The 18,630-nt window shown below is 46.4% G+C and overlaps 1 protein-coding gene across 1 annotated transcript in view; it reads right to left on the reverse strand.

The window, feature by feature from the left end:
- alpk3a (alpha-kinase 3a) overlaps positions 1-18,630 on the reverse strand; it is a 70,452-nt gene that overhangs the window by 46,390 nt on the left and 5,432 nt on the right. The window contains exon 3 of the mRNA XM_080216159.1: positions 3,593-3,714. Coding sequence (XP_080072285.1) covers positions 3,593-3,714 — 122 coding nt within the window. The remainder of the gene's footprint in view (positions 1-3,592; positions 3,715-18,630) is intronic.

The raw sequence follows: 18,630 nt of genomic DNA on the forward strand, positions 1-18,630 counted from the left end.
CTGCAAAACGTGGACAACGGACATATTTGATTTGCTGTAATCAGAGAATCCCTATATTGCAGAAAGAGGCTATTTGGCCCATCGAGTCTGCACCAATCACAATCCCACCCAGGCCCTATCCTCATAGCCCCATATATTTACCCTGCTAACCCCTGATACCAAGGGGCAATTTAGCATGGCCAATCCACCTAATCTGCACATCTTTGGAGTGTGGGAGGAAGCCAGAGCACCCAGAGGAAACCCACGCAGACACGGGGAGAACATGCAAACTCCACACAAGCTGGGAATTGAACCCCAGCCCCTGGTGCTGTGAGGCAGCAATGCTAACCACTGTGCCACCATGCCACCCTTCTGTAGAACCATTATGCTCTATTCTTGTCACGTGCATTGAGATACAGAGAAAAGTATTGTTTCCTGCATGCTAGACAGACAAAACATACCGTTTATAGAGTACATAGGGGCCAAGAGATCTACTTGTGACATACAAGATGATAAGGGGAATTTAAAAAGTAGATGTGGAGAGGATGTTTCCTCTTGTGGGGCAATCTAGAATCTCATAGGTTTAGGATAAGGAGTGGCAGATTTGTAATGGAGAAAGGGAGAACATATTTCCCTTGGGGTGGGCGGGGGGGGGAGCGGGTAGTGGCGAGTGTTAGAATGTAACCGCTGACAACTCCATATTGGATATAATGTGACCAATGGGAACAAGATGTGAGGGTCAGCTGACCCAGTAAACCATGGAACCAATCACAGAGTGATGTATTAGTCAGCTGACCAGCTGATTCACTATAAATAAGGAGCTATGTAAAATTGTAGGGAGCTTGGAGTGGTCCCAAGTTTGGAGTAATGATGTTTCTTTAGTAAACCCTTGCTTTGATTTATAAGTTGGAATAAGTTTTTTGTATTTTCATTAGGTGCATTTTGAAGTGTTCCTTCTGAAGAAACAGTGAGTCTATGGAATTTGTTACCTCAGAATGTGGTGGATGCTGGGAAATTGAGTCAAGAGGTGGGCAGATTTTTAATTAGTAAATGTTTGAAGGGTTATGGAGAATGGGCAGGAAAGTGGAGAGTTGACGCTGAGGTGAGATCAGCCATGATTGCATTAAATGGTGGAGCAGTCTTGATGGGGGAATGGCTGACTCCTGTTCCTAGTTTCTGTGATTCTTATGACTTTTTTTTTGAAAGAATCTAATGGGTTTTTCCAATAGTTGATACTGTTTCATGATCACCATTACTGAAATTGACTTTCAATTCCAAGTTTATCCATCAAATTGAAATTCCATCTGCTGCTACAGGGGGATTTGAACACATGTCCCAAGGTGTTTTATCTTGGGTCCTGAGACCAAGGACATTACCACCACACCATCAACCAGCTCTGAGAATGAGAATCAGAATCATAGAATCCCTACAGTACAGGAGGGGACCATTTGGCTATTTGAGACTTCACCAACAACAATCCCATCCTATCCCTGTAACCCCACATATTTACCCCTGAAACTAGGGACAATTTAATGTGGCCAATCAACCCAACCTGCACATCTTTGGACTATGGGAGGAAACTGAAGCACCTGGAGGAAACCCATGTAGACACAGGGAGAACATGCAAACTTCACAGATGATGACCCAAGCTGGGAACTGAACCTGGGTCCCTGGTGCTGTGAGGCTAACCCCTGTGCCACCAAGCTGCCCCATTAGAGGATATTTTCTAACTGTCTACTGACCTGGCTCTTTGTACAGTGTGCCATCATATCTTTTAATAATATCTACAGCACAAAGCCTTCAATCAACTTTCTCATCAAGGTATTTATATGGAAACCTTGAATTTTTATTTAGTCATTCCTGGGACATGGGCACTGGCTGGCCAGCATTTATTGCCCATCCCAGTTGCCTGAGGGCAGTTCAGTGTCAATCACATTGCTATGGCTCTGGAGTCGCATGTAAGCCATACTGGGTAAGAATGGTGCATTTCTGTCCTTTAAAAGGTATTAGTGAACCAGATTTTTGACAAGGGTTTCATTATAATCGCTACATTCTTAATTCCAGGTATTTTTTTGAATTCAAATTCCACCATTTGCCATATTGGAATTTGAACCCAAGTCCCCAGAGCATTAGCTGGTTTCTGGATTAATAATCTAGCAATAATATCATAGGCCCCTGAGGCCACCCCTGACTATGAACTGTCTACAAATGATTCCCCTTCCCCCTCTCTTCCAGTCATTAATGCCTCAGTGAGGCCTATATAACAGTGAAAGGCTGATGGTTTGGATAACCCCATCTTGAACACGTGCCAGTATATATCTGGGGCCTCGTCTGGACTGATCCATCATGCTTGTGCTGAGGTATTGTCGTATCCTGGGACTAGAAAAGCTATTCCAAATTGCAGCCAATTTAGAGTATTTGCCATCTAATGCCAGTAAAATGTAGAATAGGCAAAGCCAAACTGAGTTCTTAGGCATGGTAGATGATGGAATTTGAATTCACTAAAAGCATCTGGAATTAAGTATCTACTGATGACCATGAAACCATTGTCGGAAAAACCTGTCTCCTTCACTGATATCCTTTAGGGAAGGAAAGATGTGTGGGTTAGGTTGATTGGCCATGCTAAATTGACACTAGTTTCATGGGGGGCTTGGCAAGGTAAATAGGTGGGCTTATAGGGATAAGGTCTGGCTGGGATTGAGTCTGTACCACCCACAATGGGCCAAATGGCCTCCTTTTGTACTGTAGGATTCTATGAAATTTGGGGCAGCAGAGTGGTTAGCACTTCTACCTAACAACACCAAGGTCTGAGGTTCAATTCCAGCCTTGGGTCACTGTCTGTGTGGAGTCTGCTCGTTTTCCCCATGTCTGCAGGTGCCCTAGTTTCCTCCCCCACACCAAAGGTGTGCAGGTTAGGTTTATTGGTCATGCTAAATTGTCCTTTAGTGTCAGGGGGACCAGTTGGATAAAGGGATTGGAGTTGTCAGTGCAGACTAAATAGGCCGAATGGCTTTTGTCCATAATGTAGAGATTCTATAGGAGGGACTTTACAGCCTTAAGCCCACAACCGTAAAACTCTGCCAGAAGTCAATGGACCTTTCCATGCTCCGATTTCCATAATGGGCAGGATGGTAAAATTCAAGCCCACGATTCTATAAAATCTGCCATCCTTACCTGGTCTGGCCTACATGTGACTCCAGAGTCACAGCAATGTGGTTGACTCTCAACTGCCCTATGAGGGCAATAAAAGATGGGCCAGTGACACCCATGTCCCATGAATGAATAAAGAAACAAGATTTGTCCCCCAAACTGTAGAGAATAGACTCAGATTTGTCTCCTGATGTGAGATTTGAGTATATGGTTTGCATGCTCAATACTGGGGTTCGACCCCGTGTCACCTTATTGAAAACCACAGGCTGGTGGCCTCTGAAGATTCGACTTTGACCTTTGTCTTGATGGCCATTGGTCTCAAAACTAGCATCAAGCTTCTGGTTGCTTACTGTGTCCAACGTGAAACAAACCACACGAAAAAGCCTCTTTGGCACATGAAACCATTGAACCTCTCATGCCCACATCAAAGAACACAACTGAGTTTCAGTTCCTGTATAATTACCTGTCACGATGCAGGTAAACTTGACATCGGTATTCTCAGATACTGAGTGAGATTTCAGTGTGGTTTCAAAACCTGGCTGGGTTTCCTCTGTTATCTGAGCAATGATGCTACAGAATGTTTGCCTAAAAAAGAAAAGATAATGTTCAAGATATTCTTACCATATCTCAAGGTAAAAGCCAACTCTAACACTCATTAATATCTAACAGAATTTTTTCATGCAGAATAGATTACCAGAGATGAGGGGGTTAGCTTATGAGGAGAATTGAGCAGATTGGGCTTGTACTTGTTGAAGTTTAGAAGGTTGAGGGGATCTTATAGAGGCAGATAAGATAATGAATGGGCTAGACAGGGTAGAGGCAGAGATTCTTCCACTTAGGAAACCAGAACTGGAGGGCACAGCCTCAAAATAAGGGAGGGGCAGTTTAGAACAGAGTTGAGGAGGAACTTCATAGTCGTAGAACCCTACCGTGCAGAAAGAGGCCCCTCAGCCCATCAAGTCTGCACTGAACACAATCCCACCTAGGCCCTATCCCTACATGTTATACCCACTAATCCCTCTAACCTACACATCCCTGCATACTAAGGGGCAATTTCTTAACATGGCCAATCAACCTAACCAGCACATCTTTGGACTGTGGGAGGAAACTGGAGGAAACCCACACAGACATGAGGAGAATGTGCAAACTCCACACAGACAGTGACCCGAGCCAGGAATCTAACCACTGCTACCATGCTGCCCTTTCAGAGGGTGGTGAATTCTCTGCCCATTGAAGTGGTGGAGGCTACCTCATGGAATATGTTTAAGTCACAGGTAGATAGATTTCTGATCAGTTATGGGGAGCAGGTGGGTAAGTGGAGCTGATCCACTTCAGATCAGCCATGATCTTATTGAATGGCGGGGCACGCTTGAGGGACTAGATGGCCTACTCCTGCTCCTATTTCTTATGTTCTTATGATTGTCATTCCCTTTGAAATTTGGTGTTCTTGCATCTTTCCTGAGTAGAACAGGATGACAACCTTGTTCAGGATGGCTGGAATTGGGGCGGACGAAGCTCACTGAGCAGCATTCTCCGCTGGTTTGGGTGGGATCCTACAAGCCTCGGTTGGGCAAGATGGTTAAAATTGATAGATAACTTGTTCCTTCAGCAACATAAAATCCATTATACATCGTTTTGTCATCATTTTTACACTGATCTATACACACAAGGTCAATCCTACCAAGTTGAGGTTTAAACTGAATCATAAGAACATTTTTGCCAGTAAAAATCATGACAAGAATTCTGGACTTCCTCTTGTCCAGAAGCCCTACACCATCCAGGACAAAGCAGCCCGTTTGATTGGAACCCCATCCACCACTTTTAAACATTCTCACTCCCTCTATCATCGTTGCATGATGGCAGCATGTGTACCATCCATTGCTGCAACTCACCAAGGCTCCTTCAACAACACCTCCAAACCTCTAGAAGCACAAGGGTGACCATAAGACCACAGATATAGGAGCAGAATTAGGCCATTCAGCCCACCGAGTCTGCTCCACCACTCGAACGTGGTTGATATATTTCTCAGCCCCGTTCTCCCACCTTTCTCCTCATAATTAATCAAGAACCTATTTATCTCTGTCTTAAATACACTCAATGGAACGAATTTGCCCATTTTTTCCCCCCTGCCACGGGAAACATAACGGGCAAAGGACAGACCATGGAAAGGACCACTGATCTCAGGTGGGATTTTCCAGTTTCGGGGTGAGCAGGAAAATCCTGCCCACTGACCTGGCTTCCATAGCTTTCTGTGGCAGTGAATTCCACAGATTCACCACCCTCTGGCTGAAGAAATTCCCCCTCATCTCGTTTATAAAGGGATGTCCATTTACTCTGAGGCTGTGCCCTCGGATCCTGGTCTCTTCCACTAATGAGAACATCTTCCCCACGTCCACTCTATCCAGGCCTTTCAGCATTCTGCAAATCTCAACGAGAACCGCCCCCTCCTATCCTTTTAAACTCCATCGAGTGCAGACCCAGAGTTCTCAAACCTCCAAGCTTTTTTGATTCCCAGGATCATTCTCGTGAACCTCTTCTGGACCCTCTCCAAAGCCAGCACATCCTTCCTGAGATACGGAGCCCAAAATTTCTCACAATACTCCAAATGTTCCAGATGCATGGGGATACCACCATCTGCAAGTTCCCCTCCAAGCCCCACACACCATCCTGACTTGGAAATATATCGCCATTCCTTCACTGTTGCTGGGTCAAAATGTTGGAACACCCTCCCGAACATCACTGTGTATGCACCTACACCACAGGGGCAAGAAGGCGACTCACTATCACTTCCCCTAGGGCAATTAGGGATGGGCAATAAATGCTGGCCTAGCCAGTGAAGCCCACAAAGAAAACGACTGTGAATGCTGGCTACTTGGAAGCAAGTTATAAATTGCAAGCTAATCGATGGATGTGAACATTTTCCACATTGATTCAATTAAGAACTGTTATTATTTTCATCCATTCATTATTTTTTCAATGTAACAGGATAACTAACATCGATGATGGATACATGGGAGTGAGCTCGGCACTGAAACATTATTGATGGGTTAAGGTGATGGCTGTATAGAGTAATGGATATGTTATGTCCCTTCACAAAAAAAACTTGCATTTGTATAGCACCATTTTGCAACCATCAGACATCTCAAAGCATTTCACAGTGAATGAAGTATGTTAAGTTTAAGTTTATTTGCTGGTGTCACAAGTGGACTTACATTAACACTGCGATGAAGTCATTGTGAAAATCCCCTAGTCTTCATACTCAGTGGTGCCTGTTCGGGTACACTGAGGGAGAATTTAGCACGGCCAATGCTCCCTAACCAGCGCATCTTTCGGAGTGTGGGAGGGAACCGGAGTATCCGGAGGAAACCCACACAGACACGGGGAGAACGTGCAGACTCTGCACAGACAATGACCCAAGCCAGGCATTGAACCAGGGTCTCTGGCGCTGTGAGGTAGCAGTGCTAACCACTGTGCTACCATGCCGCCCCCGTACCTTTGAATTGTATTCACTGTTGCAATGTAGGAAATTGTAGCTGCCATTCTGCACACTGCAAGATCCCACAGATAGCACTGGCTAATGAACAGACAATCTGCATTTGCCTTGTTCATTGAGGAACTGATGCTGGCCAGGAACACAGGGGTCCCTACAGTGCAGAAGGAGGCCATTCAGCCCATCGAGTGGAATCTGGGTCCCTGGTGCTGTGAAGCAGCAGTGCTAACCACTGTGCCACCGTGCCTCCCCTCTTCGAATTGGTGCCACGGAATCTATCAAGTCTACCTTAAGAGGCCAGATCACCCAGAAGGTCACAGTTCCCAGAGCGCAGCGCCGCGCCACTCTCCCTCAGTTCTGGAGTCAGTCTCCATTCCTGCCCTCAATCCCCGGTCTGGGACTTTCTCCCAAAACCTTGCAATTCAGAATCCATAGCAGCACAGACCGTGCCACCGCTGACAGCTGGAGATAATCAAATCAGCCACACCTTTCTGCTGCAACATTCCTGTGTCTGCTATTTTAAAAGGCATTACTCCATCCATTCATCGTAATCAAGCCAATACAAAGGCTGGGATTTTTTCCATTCCAGGACGGGAATGAAACTGCTGCCCAGCTGGCACCTGGCCGCTCTTCACATTTTGCTGCCTGTGGTGATATCCCACTACAGGCAGGGAACAGAGACTCTCGCCAAACCAGCCGAGAAACGTCACAAACCCACTGGTCCAGGAACCCTGCTGACATTGCAACCTTTGACCCAGATGCCCACTATGGGGGAGGAGGGCACATTTCCCAAACAAGAATGTGGCAACTGCCAGGCTGAGAAAGCTGAAGAGAGACAACAGACCCCCCCCCCCCCACCCCCCCACCACTACCCAAGGGCTGAGTCAGGGCTGGACCCGGTCACACGTGCAAACAGAGGTCCTTCAGCAAAAGGGGCTGCCCTGAACACTGCCTGCACCATGTTCAGGATTTTTTAATTCATTCATGGGACATGGGCATCGCTGGCTGGGCCAGCATTTATTGATGTGGAGATGCTGGCGTTGGACTGGGGTAGACACAGTAAGAAGTCTCACAACACCAGGTTAAAATCCAACAGGTTTATTTGGTAGCAAACGACACTAGCTTTCGGGCTTTGCCCCTTTGTCGGGTGGGTGGAGAGTTCTGATTTCCCCACTCACCTGACGAAGGAGCAGAGCCCTGAAAGCTAGTGTTGTTTGCTACCAAATAAATCTGTTAGACTTTAACCTGTATTGTGAGACTTCTTACAGTATTTATTGTCCAACCTTAGTTGGCTGAGGACAGTTGAGAGTCAACCACATTGCTGTGGCTCTGGAGTCACCTGTAGGCTAGACCAGGTAAGGATGGCAGATTTCCTTCCCTAAAGGAGCCAGGTGGGTTTTTCTGACAATCGACAATGGTTTCGTGGTCATCAGTAAATTCTCGATTCCAGATTGTTTCTTTGAATTCAAGTTCCACCATCTTTTTTTAAAGTTTATTTATCAGTGTCACATGTAGGCTTACATTAACACCGCATTGAAGTTACTGTGAAAATCCCCTAGTCGCCACACTCCAGCGCCTGTTTTGGTACACAGAGAATATAGCACTGCCAATGCATCTAACCAGCACGCCTTTTGGACTGAGAGGAAACCAGAGCATCCGGAGGAAACCCACACAGACACGGAGAGAACATGCAGACTTTGCACAGACAGTGACCTAAGCTAGGAATTGAACCTGGGTACCTGTGAGGCAGCAGTGCCATCTGCCATGACAGGATTCAAACCCAGGTCCCCGGAACATTAGCTGAGTTTCTGGATTAATAATGTAGCGATACCACTAGGCCATCGCCTCCCGCCTGGTTACTCCTGGCCAGGCAGGACAGGTTTTTAAAAATAATACAACCAACTGAATAAATAGGGAACTGGGACATCCAACTGTACCAAACACTGGCTCCAACCCCAGTATCCTGAAGACCATTGCCAGCTTCCCCTTCCCAATTCGCCTCACCCCTTTCCGCCACCACCCCTCCTTCCCAGGATCCATGCGAAAGTAGCGCCTAGTGAAACACTATCCCAGAACGTGATCCATTTTGGTGTCCATGTGGATTAGGTGCATACACAGCGCTGTTAGGAAGAGGGTGTTGTTCGGACTGCACAGCGGAGAATATTAGGGAGAATCTTAAAGGAGCATGGTGCTGTGATAACAAACTTCAGGGAGCACTTTGGCTCAAGTGTCTTGCGGCAGCCATCTATTGAGCAAATGGGCAGCAGTGAGTGGTGCTGGGGTGGAGATAGGAAGGGGATGTCTCACTGGATTAGGTCACAGAGATTGGCAGGAGTGAGGCCATAGATTGAAAGCTGAGGTTAAGCAGCTTGAATCTGAGACACAAATATCAAAATTATTTGCTGGAAAGATTAGTACATGTTCATGTGTATTGTTTCAAGGAGCAGCCTCCCTATTCGAACAACAATGCCCCTGTGAATATCTGCTTCAGTTAAGACAGAATTTTCCATTCACGCTCATTCCAAGGTCAGAAAATTCCACCCAAGGTCAACAGACCTTTCCATAATCCGTGTCCCGTCTGCAATGATTCCTGTGGCAGGTGGAACAGCAAAATTCCACCCAATGTCTTTTATTTCTGTTTCACATAGAGCTTTAATTCCTGCCTGAATGTTTGCTTTTGCCTTTGCAAAGCTACGATTCCACAAGTACCACAGAAACTCGCCAGTAGCAGATCCACATGGACCTTCCTGTGGACGCTAGCCAGATATTCAACCAGGGCAGCGTCACAGCTCAATTCTTCTCTGCTTTCCCTTGGGGTTGCACTTCCTGACCGATGGTCCTAGTTCCAGGACATGGGGCAGGGTGGGGTGGCTAGTGTGTCACTACAGAGCTGGATTAGTCAATCAGCTAACTGCACAATAATGCTCAGTGAAGCAGCTTGGCATCAGAATAGCTCTGCGGTCCATCACAATGTGACAGCTCACTTCTCCAACCCTCATTGAATGTGAGTGACCATTATCGTAGAATCCCTACGATGCAGAAAGAGGCCATTCAGCCCACTGCGTCTACACTGACAACAATCCCACTCGGGCCTTACCTCCATGTATTTATCCTGCTACTACCCCCTGACACTAAGGGGCAATTCAGAATGGCCAATCAACCTAACCCGCACATCTTTGTTCTGTGGGAGGAAATCGGAGCACCCAGAGGAAACCCACGCAGACACGAGGAGAATGTGCAAACTCCGCACAGTGACCCAAGCCGGGAATTGAAGTTGGGTCCTTCACGGTGTGAGGCAGTAGTACTGACCACTGTGCTACCCTGCCTTGGTTAAGTTATTACCTAGTTGATAATAACTTGCTAGACTGACTACTCCACGGAGCATTTATGAGTCAGCCTTGTGCAGGACTGAAGTCACATGTAAGTCCCAACAGGTGAGGATGCAGGCTTCCCTCCCAAAATGGTATTACTGAGCAGCTGGGGGGGTTTTACCACAACCTGATAGCTTCGTGAAACTTGGTCTAAATCATAAAGTCAGAACACGAGTGGAAACAGGAGCGGGTGCCAGCAATCAGAACTAATATCCAGAGAATGCTGCAAAACAGTGATTGGTGGGACAAGGGGTCACGACCCCTGACTTCCCCTCTGACTGGTTAGCACTGCTGCCTCACAGCCCCAGGGAGCCAGGTTCGATTCCTGGCCCCGGGTCACTGTCTGTGTGGCGTCTGCACATTCTCCCTGTGTCTGTGTGAGGTTCCTCCGGGTGCTCCGGTTTCCTCCCACAGACGTGCTGGTTAGGTGCATTGGCCATGCTAAACTGCCCCGTCCCGAAACCAGAAATTGCCACCCGTGGTCAATTTCCCGAGGGAATTCTGGTAGTTGTAAATTCTAGTTGCAGGAAACTTTGTGTCTTTCGCTTTTGACGCTAGGCGGGTGGCCATGGAAAGTACGATTCATATCATCTGGTCTGTCAGGAGATTGCTCCAGATAAGTTGAATGACACACCACACTCTACGTACAGAAACACTCAATGCACTATTCCGCTAATGGAAAAAAGGTCAAGGAAAGGGATACAGAAATTGCTTGCTCACATCGTTTAACAGTCTGATCATACGATACACCCCCCTCCCCACCTCCTCACCCCACTCTGTTACCTAGGCCAGATGGTGTTGGACATTTAGCATTGTAACTATAGAAACAGGTCCACAAGCATGTGAAATATTTGAGGTTTAGCTCTAGCTCGCTACCAAAACTCAAATTTGCCCCTAATTACTATTCTCTTAATGCATCAAACCCCGAAAAGTGCATGGGCTGTCTCGTCCTTAATGTCCTTCTCACTGATGTCTCCGTAACAGAATGCCCCATCAGGAAAACCTTCACAGCGGTTATATTTACATCATTCACTTCTCTGTCTCTCTCTGTCCAGGTAAGGGTGTAGTCAGGAGAACTTAGCTTGACCTGACAAAAGTCATTCTGATTAGTGAGTCATTTTCCATAGCGAATCATGCATCGAGTGCTTCTGTACTTAACATGTCCATCGCGCATGGTTGGTCATTCACCAGCTCCGATTCCAGTGACGGGCGGAATAGGAAAATTTGCCCCTTGGTATCCGGAGGATTAGCAGGGTAAATACTTAGGCTTACAGAGATAGGGCCTGGGTGGGATTGTTGTCAGTGTGGGCTCAATGGGCTGAATGGCCTCTTTCTGCGCTGTAAGGATTCTATGACTGCACCCCAAGAGCAACATCTCAGGAAATCTCCAGCCTGACTGGCCAAGGAATACACATGGGGAAATCTCATCTGGCTTCCCCTCAATGGTCTGTGTCGATGATGTTCACATCAGCCACTCCATATCCTCCCAAGTTTCACATTCTAATTGCAAGGTGCAATTCTGTTGCTCAGTTGGGGCTCTGCTGATTATGGCCTGTCTCTTTAAGTCAGCAGGTATAAACAGGAATATTAACTCCAGTCGCAGTTTAGGGAAATCTGTCGGTGGGTGAATGCTTGTAAATTCCCAGCTGTGGTTTACAGTAAACCTTGTGGCTTCCACTTCTAACAAGGTACAATTAGCATAAATAATTTGATCTGTCAGGACATTATGTCTGAACAGCCAGATGACACACCATATTTGATTTGATTTGAGTTACTATTGACACATAAGTTCATAAGAACATGTATTAGCATACTACAGTGAAAAGTATTGTTTCTTGCGCGTTAAAGAGACAGCATACTGTACATAAAGAAGGAAAGGAGAGGGTGCAGAATGTAGTGTTACAGTCATAGTTAGGGTGTAGAGAAAGATCAGCTTAATATGAGGTAGGTCCATTCAAAAGTCTGATGGTAGCAGGGAAGAAGCTGTTCTTGAGCTGGTCGGTACGTGGCCTCAGACTTTTGTATCTTTTTCCAGATAGAAGAAGGTGGAAGAGAGAATGTCCAGGGTGCATGGGGTCCTTGATTATGCTGGCTGCTTTGCCCGAGACAACAGGAAGTCAATGGATGGGAGGCTGGTTTACATGATGGACATGTTAAGTACAGGAGCACTCGATGCATGAATTGCTATGGAAAATGACTCGCTGATCAGAATGACTTTTGTCAGGTCAAGTTAAGTTCTCCCGACTACACCCTTACCTGGACAGAGAGAGACAGAGAAGTGAATGATGTAAATATAACCGCTGTGAAGGTTTTCCTGATGGGGCATTCTGTTATGGAGACATCAGTGAGAAGGACATTAAGGATGAGACAGCCCATGCACTTTTTTGGGGTTTGATGCATTAAGAGAATAGTAATTAGGGGCAAATTTGAGTTTTGGTAGCGAGCTAGAGCTAAACTTCAAATATTTCACATGCTTGTGGACCTGTTTCTATAGTTACAATGCTAAACGTCCAACACCATCTGGCCTAGGTAACAGAGTGGGGTGGGGCTGTTTCGTATGATCAGGCAGTTAAACGATGTGAGCAAGCTGACTATTTCTGTATCCCTTTCCTTGACCTTTTTTCCATTAGCGGAATAGTGCATTGAGTGTTTCTGTATGTAGAGTGTGGTCTGTCTTTCGACTTAACTGGAGCAATCTCCTGACAGACCAGATTATATGAATCGTACTTTCCATGGCCACCCGCCTAGTGTCAAAAGCGAAAGACACAAAGTTTCCTGCAACTAGAATTGACAACCGTCCGCCCACCCATCTGTAGAATTCCCTAAACCAACCAGAGTTAATATTCCTGTATACCTGCTGACATACGGACCATAATAAGCAGAGCAATGCACTTCTCAATACATAGTCAAATGCAAAAACAAGTCGTTGAGAGAGGTATCATAGAGATGGAGCTTTAAAAGGATTGGTTTCCCACATACTCCATAGGCAGGATGGACTTGGGATTTCGTGATTATAGAATCATAGAATCCCTACGGCGCAGAAGGAGGCCATTCAGCCCATTGAGTCAGCACCAACAACAATCCCACCCAGCCCTATCCCTGTAACCCCACGTATTTACCCTGCTAATCACCCTGACACTAAGGGACAATTTAGCATGACCAATCAACATTCTCCCCATGTCTACGTGGGTTTCCTCTGGGTGCACCAACCACAATTCCACCCAGGCCCTATCCGTGTAACCCTACATATTTACCCTAGCTAGTCGCCTGACACTAAGGGGCAATTTAGCACAGCCAATCAACGTAACCCACACATCTTTGGACTGTGGGAGGAAACCAGAGTACCCGGAAGAAACTCACGCAGACACGGGGAGAATGTGCAGTCTCCGCACAGACAATGACCCAAGCCGGGAATTGAACCCCCGTCCCTGGCGCTGTGAGGCAGCAGCACTAACCACTGTGCCACCGTGCCGCCCAGAGAAAATAGGCAAAGGCGTTAGGTGGGATTTTTCAGCCCCTCCCACAACATATTTTCCAGCAGTGGAAGCAACCCCTCATTGGCCGATGCTGTGGTCTTCCAGTCCCACACCTGACAGCGGCAGGGGAGGGTTGCCATTGGCAGGGCAGGACCGGAAGATTCCTCTGACCTGGAGGGCCAGAAAATTTTTGTTTCTGCATATAAAGGAAACATCAATAATTTTTATATTTAACCAGAGAATTGGTAGAATTTTTAATTTGGTACTACAAGGAATTCTGGGAATGCATAGGACAGATATATTTCAGCGGATGAGAACATAGGTTCATAAATTCATAAGATACAGGAGCAAAATTAGGCCATGTGGCCCATCGCATCCGCTCTGCCATTTGATCATGGCTGATATGTTCCTCATCCCCATTTTCCTGCCTTCTCCCCATCACCCTTCAACCCATTCCAATTAAAAATCTGTCTAACTCCTCCTTAAATTTACTCACTGTCCCAGCATCCACCACACTTTAGGGTAACAAATTCCACATGAGTGAGAGAAGATTAGGCAGCACGGTGACACAGTGGCTAATGCTGCTGCTTCACAGTGCCAGGGACCCGGGTTCAATTCCGGCCTCGGGTCACTGTCTGTGTAGAGTTTGCACGTTTCCCCCTGTGTCTGCGTGGGTTTCCTCTGGTTTCCCCCCGCACTCCAAAGATGTGTAGGATAGGTGGATTGGCAGTGCTAAATTACCCCTTAGCGTCCCAAGATGTAGGGGAATTAATGAGGTAAATATGTGGGGTTACGCGGATAGGGCCTGGGTGGGATGCCCATTCAGAGAGTTGGTGCAGGCTCGATGGGCCGAATGGCTTCCTTCTGCACTGTAGGGTTTCTATCATAGAACATAGAACAGTACAGGCCCTTCGGCCCTCGATGTTGTGCCGAACTTTGTCCGAAACCAAGATCAAGCTATCCCACTCCTATCATTCTGGACTGCTCCATGTGCCTATCTAATAACTACTTGAAACTTCCTAAAGTGTCTGACTCCAGTATCACAGCAGGCAGTCCATTCCACACCCAAACTGAGTAGGTTCTTAACTCTCTAAGTAAAGAACCTACCTCGGACATACCTCCTATATCTTCCACCGTAAACCTTATAGTTATGTCCCCTAGTAACAGCTACATCCACCTGAGGAAATAGTTTCTGCACGTCCACTCTATCATCTTATAAACCCTTATCATCTTATAATCTTATAAGATTATCATCTTATCATTTTATAACCCTTATCATCTTATAAACCTCTTAAGTCGCCTCTCATCCTCGTCCACTCTAAAGAGAAAAGCCCCAGCTCCCTCAACCTTTCCTCATAAGACCTACCCTCCAAACCAGGCAGCATCCTGGTAAATCTCCTCTGCACTCTCTCCAATGCTTCCACATCCTCCTTATAGTGAGGTGACCAGAACTGCACACAATACTCCAAATGTGGTCTCATCAAGGTCCTGTACAGTTGCAGCATAACCCCAAGGCTCTTAATCTCAAACCCCTGTTAATAAACACTATTATTAACACGCTGATGTTATGGTTAATAAATCTTCACTTGTTGACATTTGCGGGAGAGATTATTGTTGTCGCATTAGTTCACCAGATTCTCTAACCCATTCTTGTACTCCATCTCGTCATTATTTGAGATTTGACCCACTACAGTGATGTCATCAGCAAATTTGAAAATCGATTTGGAGGGGAATTTGACCACACAGTCACAGGTGTATCATCATTCTATAAGTGAGCTAATAGAATTTGGTGAATCAGTGCTAGGGCCTCAACGTTTTACAATTTATGTAAAGGTCAAAGGGAAAAAGGGACTGAAAGTGTGGTTAATTGGTTAACTGAGTGGGCAAAGTGTTGATAAATGAAGTTTAATGTGGATAACATGAAGTTCTCCATTTTGGAAGCAAGAATGAAAAATAAGCTTATTATTTAAATAAGCTCTGAGATTCAGAGGGATCTGGGCGTCCTATTGCATGGACCACAAAAGTCTAGTGCACGGGTACAGCAAATAATTCAGAAAGCTAAGAGAATGTTTTTCATTTATTACAAGGGGAATTCTCTACAAAAGTAGAGAGGTTATCTTCAGTTGTATGGGGCCTTGGTGAGACCGCATCTGGGGCATTGTGTAACAGTATTTGTTTTCTTATTTATGGAAAGTTTTAAATGTGTTAGAAGCGCGGCACAGTAGCACAGTGGTTGGCACTGCTGCTTCACAGCTCCGGGGACCTGGGTTCGATTCCCGGCTCGGGTCACTGTCTGTGTGGAGTTTGCACATTCTCCTCATATCTGCATGGGTTTCCTCCGGGTACTCCAGTTTCCTCCCACAGTCCAAAGATGTGCAGGTTAAGTTGATTGGTCATGCTAAATTAACCCTTAGTGTCCTGAGATGTGTAGGCTAGAGGGATTAGTGGGCAAAAATGTAGGAATACGGGTGGGATTATGGTCAGTGCAGACTTGATGGGCTGAATGGCCTCTTTCTGTACTGTAGGGTTTCTATGATTCTAAACCAAGCAGTTCAGAGATTTCCAAGACTAATACCTGGGAATGGATGGGTTGTCTTATGAGGAACGGTTGGAGTGATTAGGTTTGAATCCACTGGAGTTGAGAAAAGTAAGAGGTGACTTGATTGAAAGCTTTAAGATCCTGAGGGGTAGCGACAGAGTGGATGTGGAACAGATGTTTCCTCTTGTGGGAGAATCTAAAACGAGGGGGTCACTGTTTAAAAATAAGGAGTCGCCTATTCAAGACAAAGAAAGGAGAGATTCTTTCACACAGAGGGTGGTGAGTCTTTGGAACTCTCTGCATCAAAAGACAGGGTCCTTGGCTGGAATCTTATTACCGTTTCCTGGCCAGGTTTTCCCATCCCACTGGAGATTTGGTTGGCCGCAAAGTTTTCCAACCTCGCTGCAGCGAGGTAAGATTGCGCCCCGTTCAGATTTTAACAGTGAGATAGAGTCTTGATCAGCGAGGGGGGTGAAAGGTTATTGGGGGTCAGCAGGAATGTGGAGTCGAGGTTACAATCAGCTCTGCCAGGATCTTGTAGAACAGCAGAGCAGGCTCGAGGGGCCAAGTGGCTTATGCCTGTTCCTAATATGTCAGTAGGATGGGAAAAGGCTCAGGCGGAGCTTAAATTCCAACATCAGTCTGCTGAGCCTGAATAGTCTGTGCTGTAAATTCTACGATGTGGAGATGCTGGCGTCGGACTGGGGTAAACACAGTAAGAGGTCTCACAACACCAGGTTAAAGTCCAACCGTTAACCTGGACTTTAAGTTGAACTTTAACCTGGTGTTGTGAGACTTCTTGCTGTAAATTCTACATCAGCAAAAGGACAGCCAAGCAAGGGTGGAGCCACGCGCAACAAACGGAGAGGATTTTAGCATTGGTGCTGCAGGGATACCTAAGAAGGGTGCACAAGAGCCACTTCCACACACAGGGCTGGATTTTCCAGCCGCAGAAAGCAGAAAATGCTCAACAGAGCTTTGCATGGTCCATCCCCATGCTCGCTACAATCCCTGTGGCAGGCGGGATGAGAGAAACCCACCCACAAACATTCAACAACAAACTAAACCCCCAGTGTTAAAGCTGGAAAGGAACTATTGGCCAAGTCACCTTCACTTAGCTGTGTGCGGAAAGTTTTGATCAGGAAAAATCAGTTTTTTAAATGGTAGATTAACTTAATTAACATTTTGAAGAAATCAATTGCAAATGAAAAGCATGTTTTTTTTTATTCATTCGTGGGTCAGGGATGTTGCTGGCTGGCCAGTCCCCAACTTATTCAACTTTTCCTCATAATAAAATCCCTCCATACCCGGAATCAACCTGGTGAACCTTCTCTGTACTTTTTTTTCATTCATTTATTGCCCGCCCCTAGTGACCTGCTGTAGCTCTGGAGTCAAATGTAGACCAGACTGGGTAAGGACGACAGATTTACATAAGAACATAAGAACATAAGAAATAGGAGCAGGAGTAGGCCATCTGGCCCTTCGAGCCTGCCCCGCCATTCAATAAGATCATGGCTGATCTGTCGTGGCTGATCTGTCGTGGCTCAGTTCCACTTTCCCGCCCTCTCCCCATAACCCTTAATCCCCTCTCTTATCAAAAACCCATCAACCCGCTTCTTAAAAATATTTAGCGAGGCAGCCTCCACCACTTCAACGGGCAGAGAATTCCAGAGATTCACCACCCTTTGAGTGAAGAAGTTCCTCCTCAACTCCGTTCTGAACCGCCCCCCCTTTATCTTGAGGCTGTGCCCCCTAGTCCTACTGTCTTTTTTGAGCGGGAAGAGTCTTTCCACCTCTATCCTATCCATCCCATTCATCATCTTATACGTCTCAATGAGATCTCCCCTCATTCTTCTAAACTCTAACGAGTACAAGCCTAGTTTATTCAGCCTCTCCTCATAGCTCAACCCCCTCAACTCCGGTATCAGCCTAGTAAACCTCCTCTGCACTCCCTCCAAGGCCAAAATATCCTTGCGCAGGTGCGGCGCCCAAAACTGCACACAGTACTCCAGCTGCGGCCTCACCAATGCCCTATACAGCTGCAGCAAGACCTCCCTACTTTTATATTCAATCCCCCTCGCTATGAAGGCCAGCATCCCATTCGCCTTCCTGACCACCTGCTGCACCTGCAGGCTGGGTTTTTGCGACTCATGCACAAGGACCCCGAGGTCCCTCTGCACCGTCGCCTGCTGCAGTTTTTCGCCACGTAAGTAATAGTCCTTCCTACCATTCTTCCTACCAAAGTGGACCACCTCACACTTGCCAACATTAAATTCCATTTGCCATTTCCTGGCCCATTCGCCCAGCCTATCTAGATCCTTCTGCAGACTCTCCACACCCTCCGCACAATTTGCCTTTCCCCCAATCTTGGTGTCATCAGCAAATTTCGACACCCTACACTCGGTTCCCTCCTCCAGATCATCTATATAAATGGTAAATAGCTGAGGCCCCAGCACCGACCCCTGGGGCACCCCACTAGTCACCAACCGCCAATCCGAATAGCACCCATTGACCCCCACTCTCTGCCTCCTATTTGACAACCAATCCTCTATCCACGCTAACACCCTACCCCCAACTCCATGTCCTCTGACCTTCTGCAGTAACCTCTTGATTTCCTTCACTAAA

This window comes from Carcharhinus amblyrhynchos, chromosome 32 (assembly GCF_965287045.1).
Source record: "Carcharhinus amblyrhynchos chromosome 32, sCarAmb.v2.hapA, whole genome shotgun sequence".
NCBI lineage: Eukaryota > Metazoa > Chordata > Chondrichthyes > Carcharhiniformes > Carcharhinidae > Carcharhinus > Carcharhinus amblyrhynchos.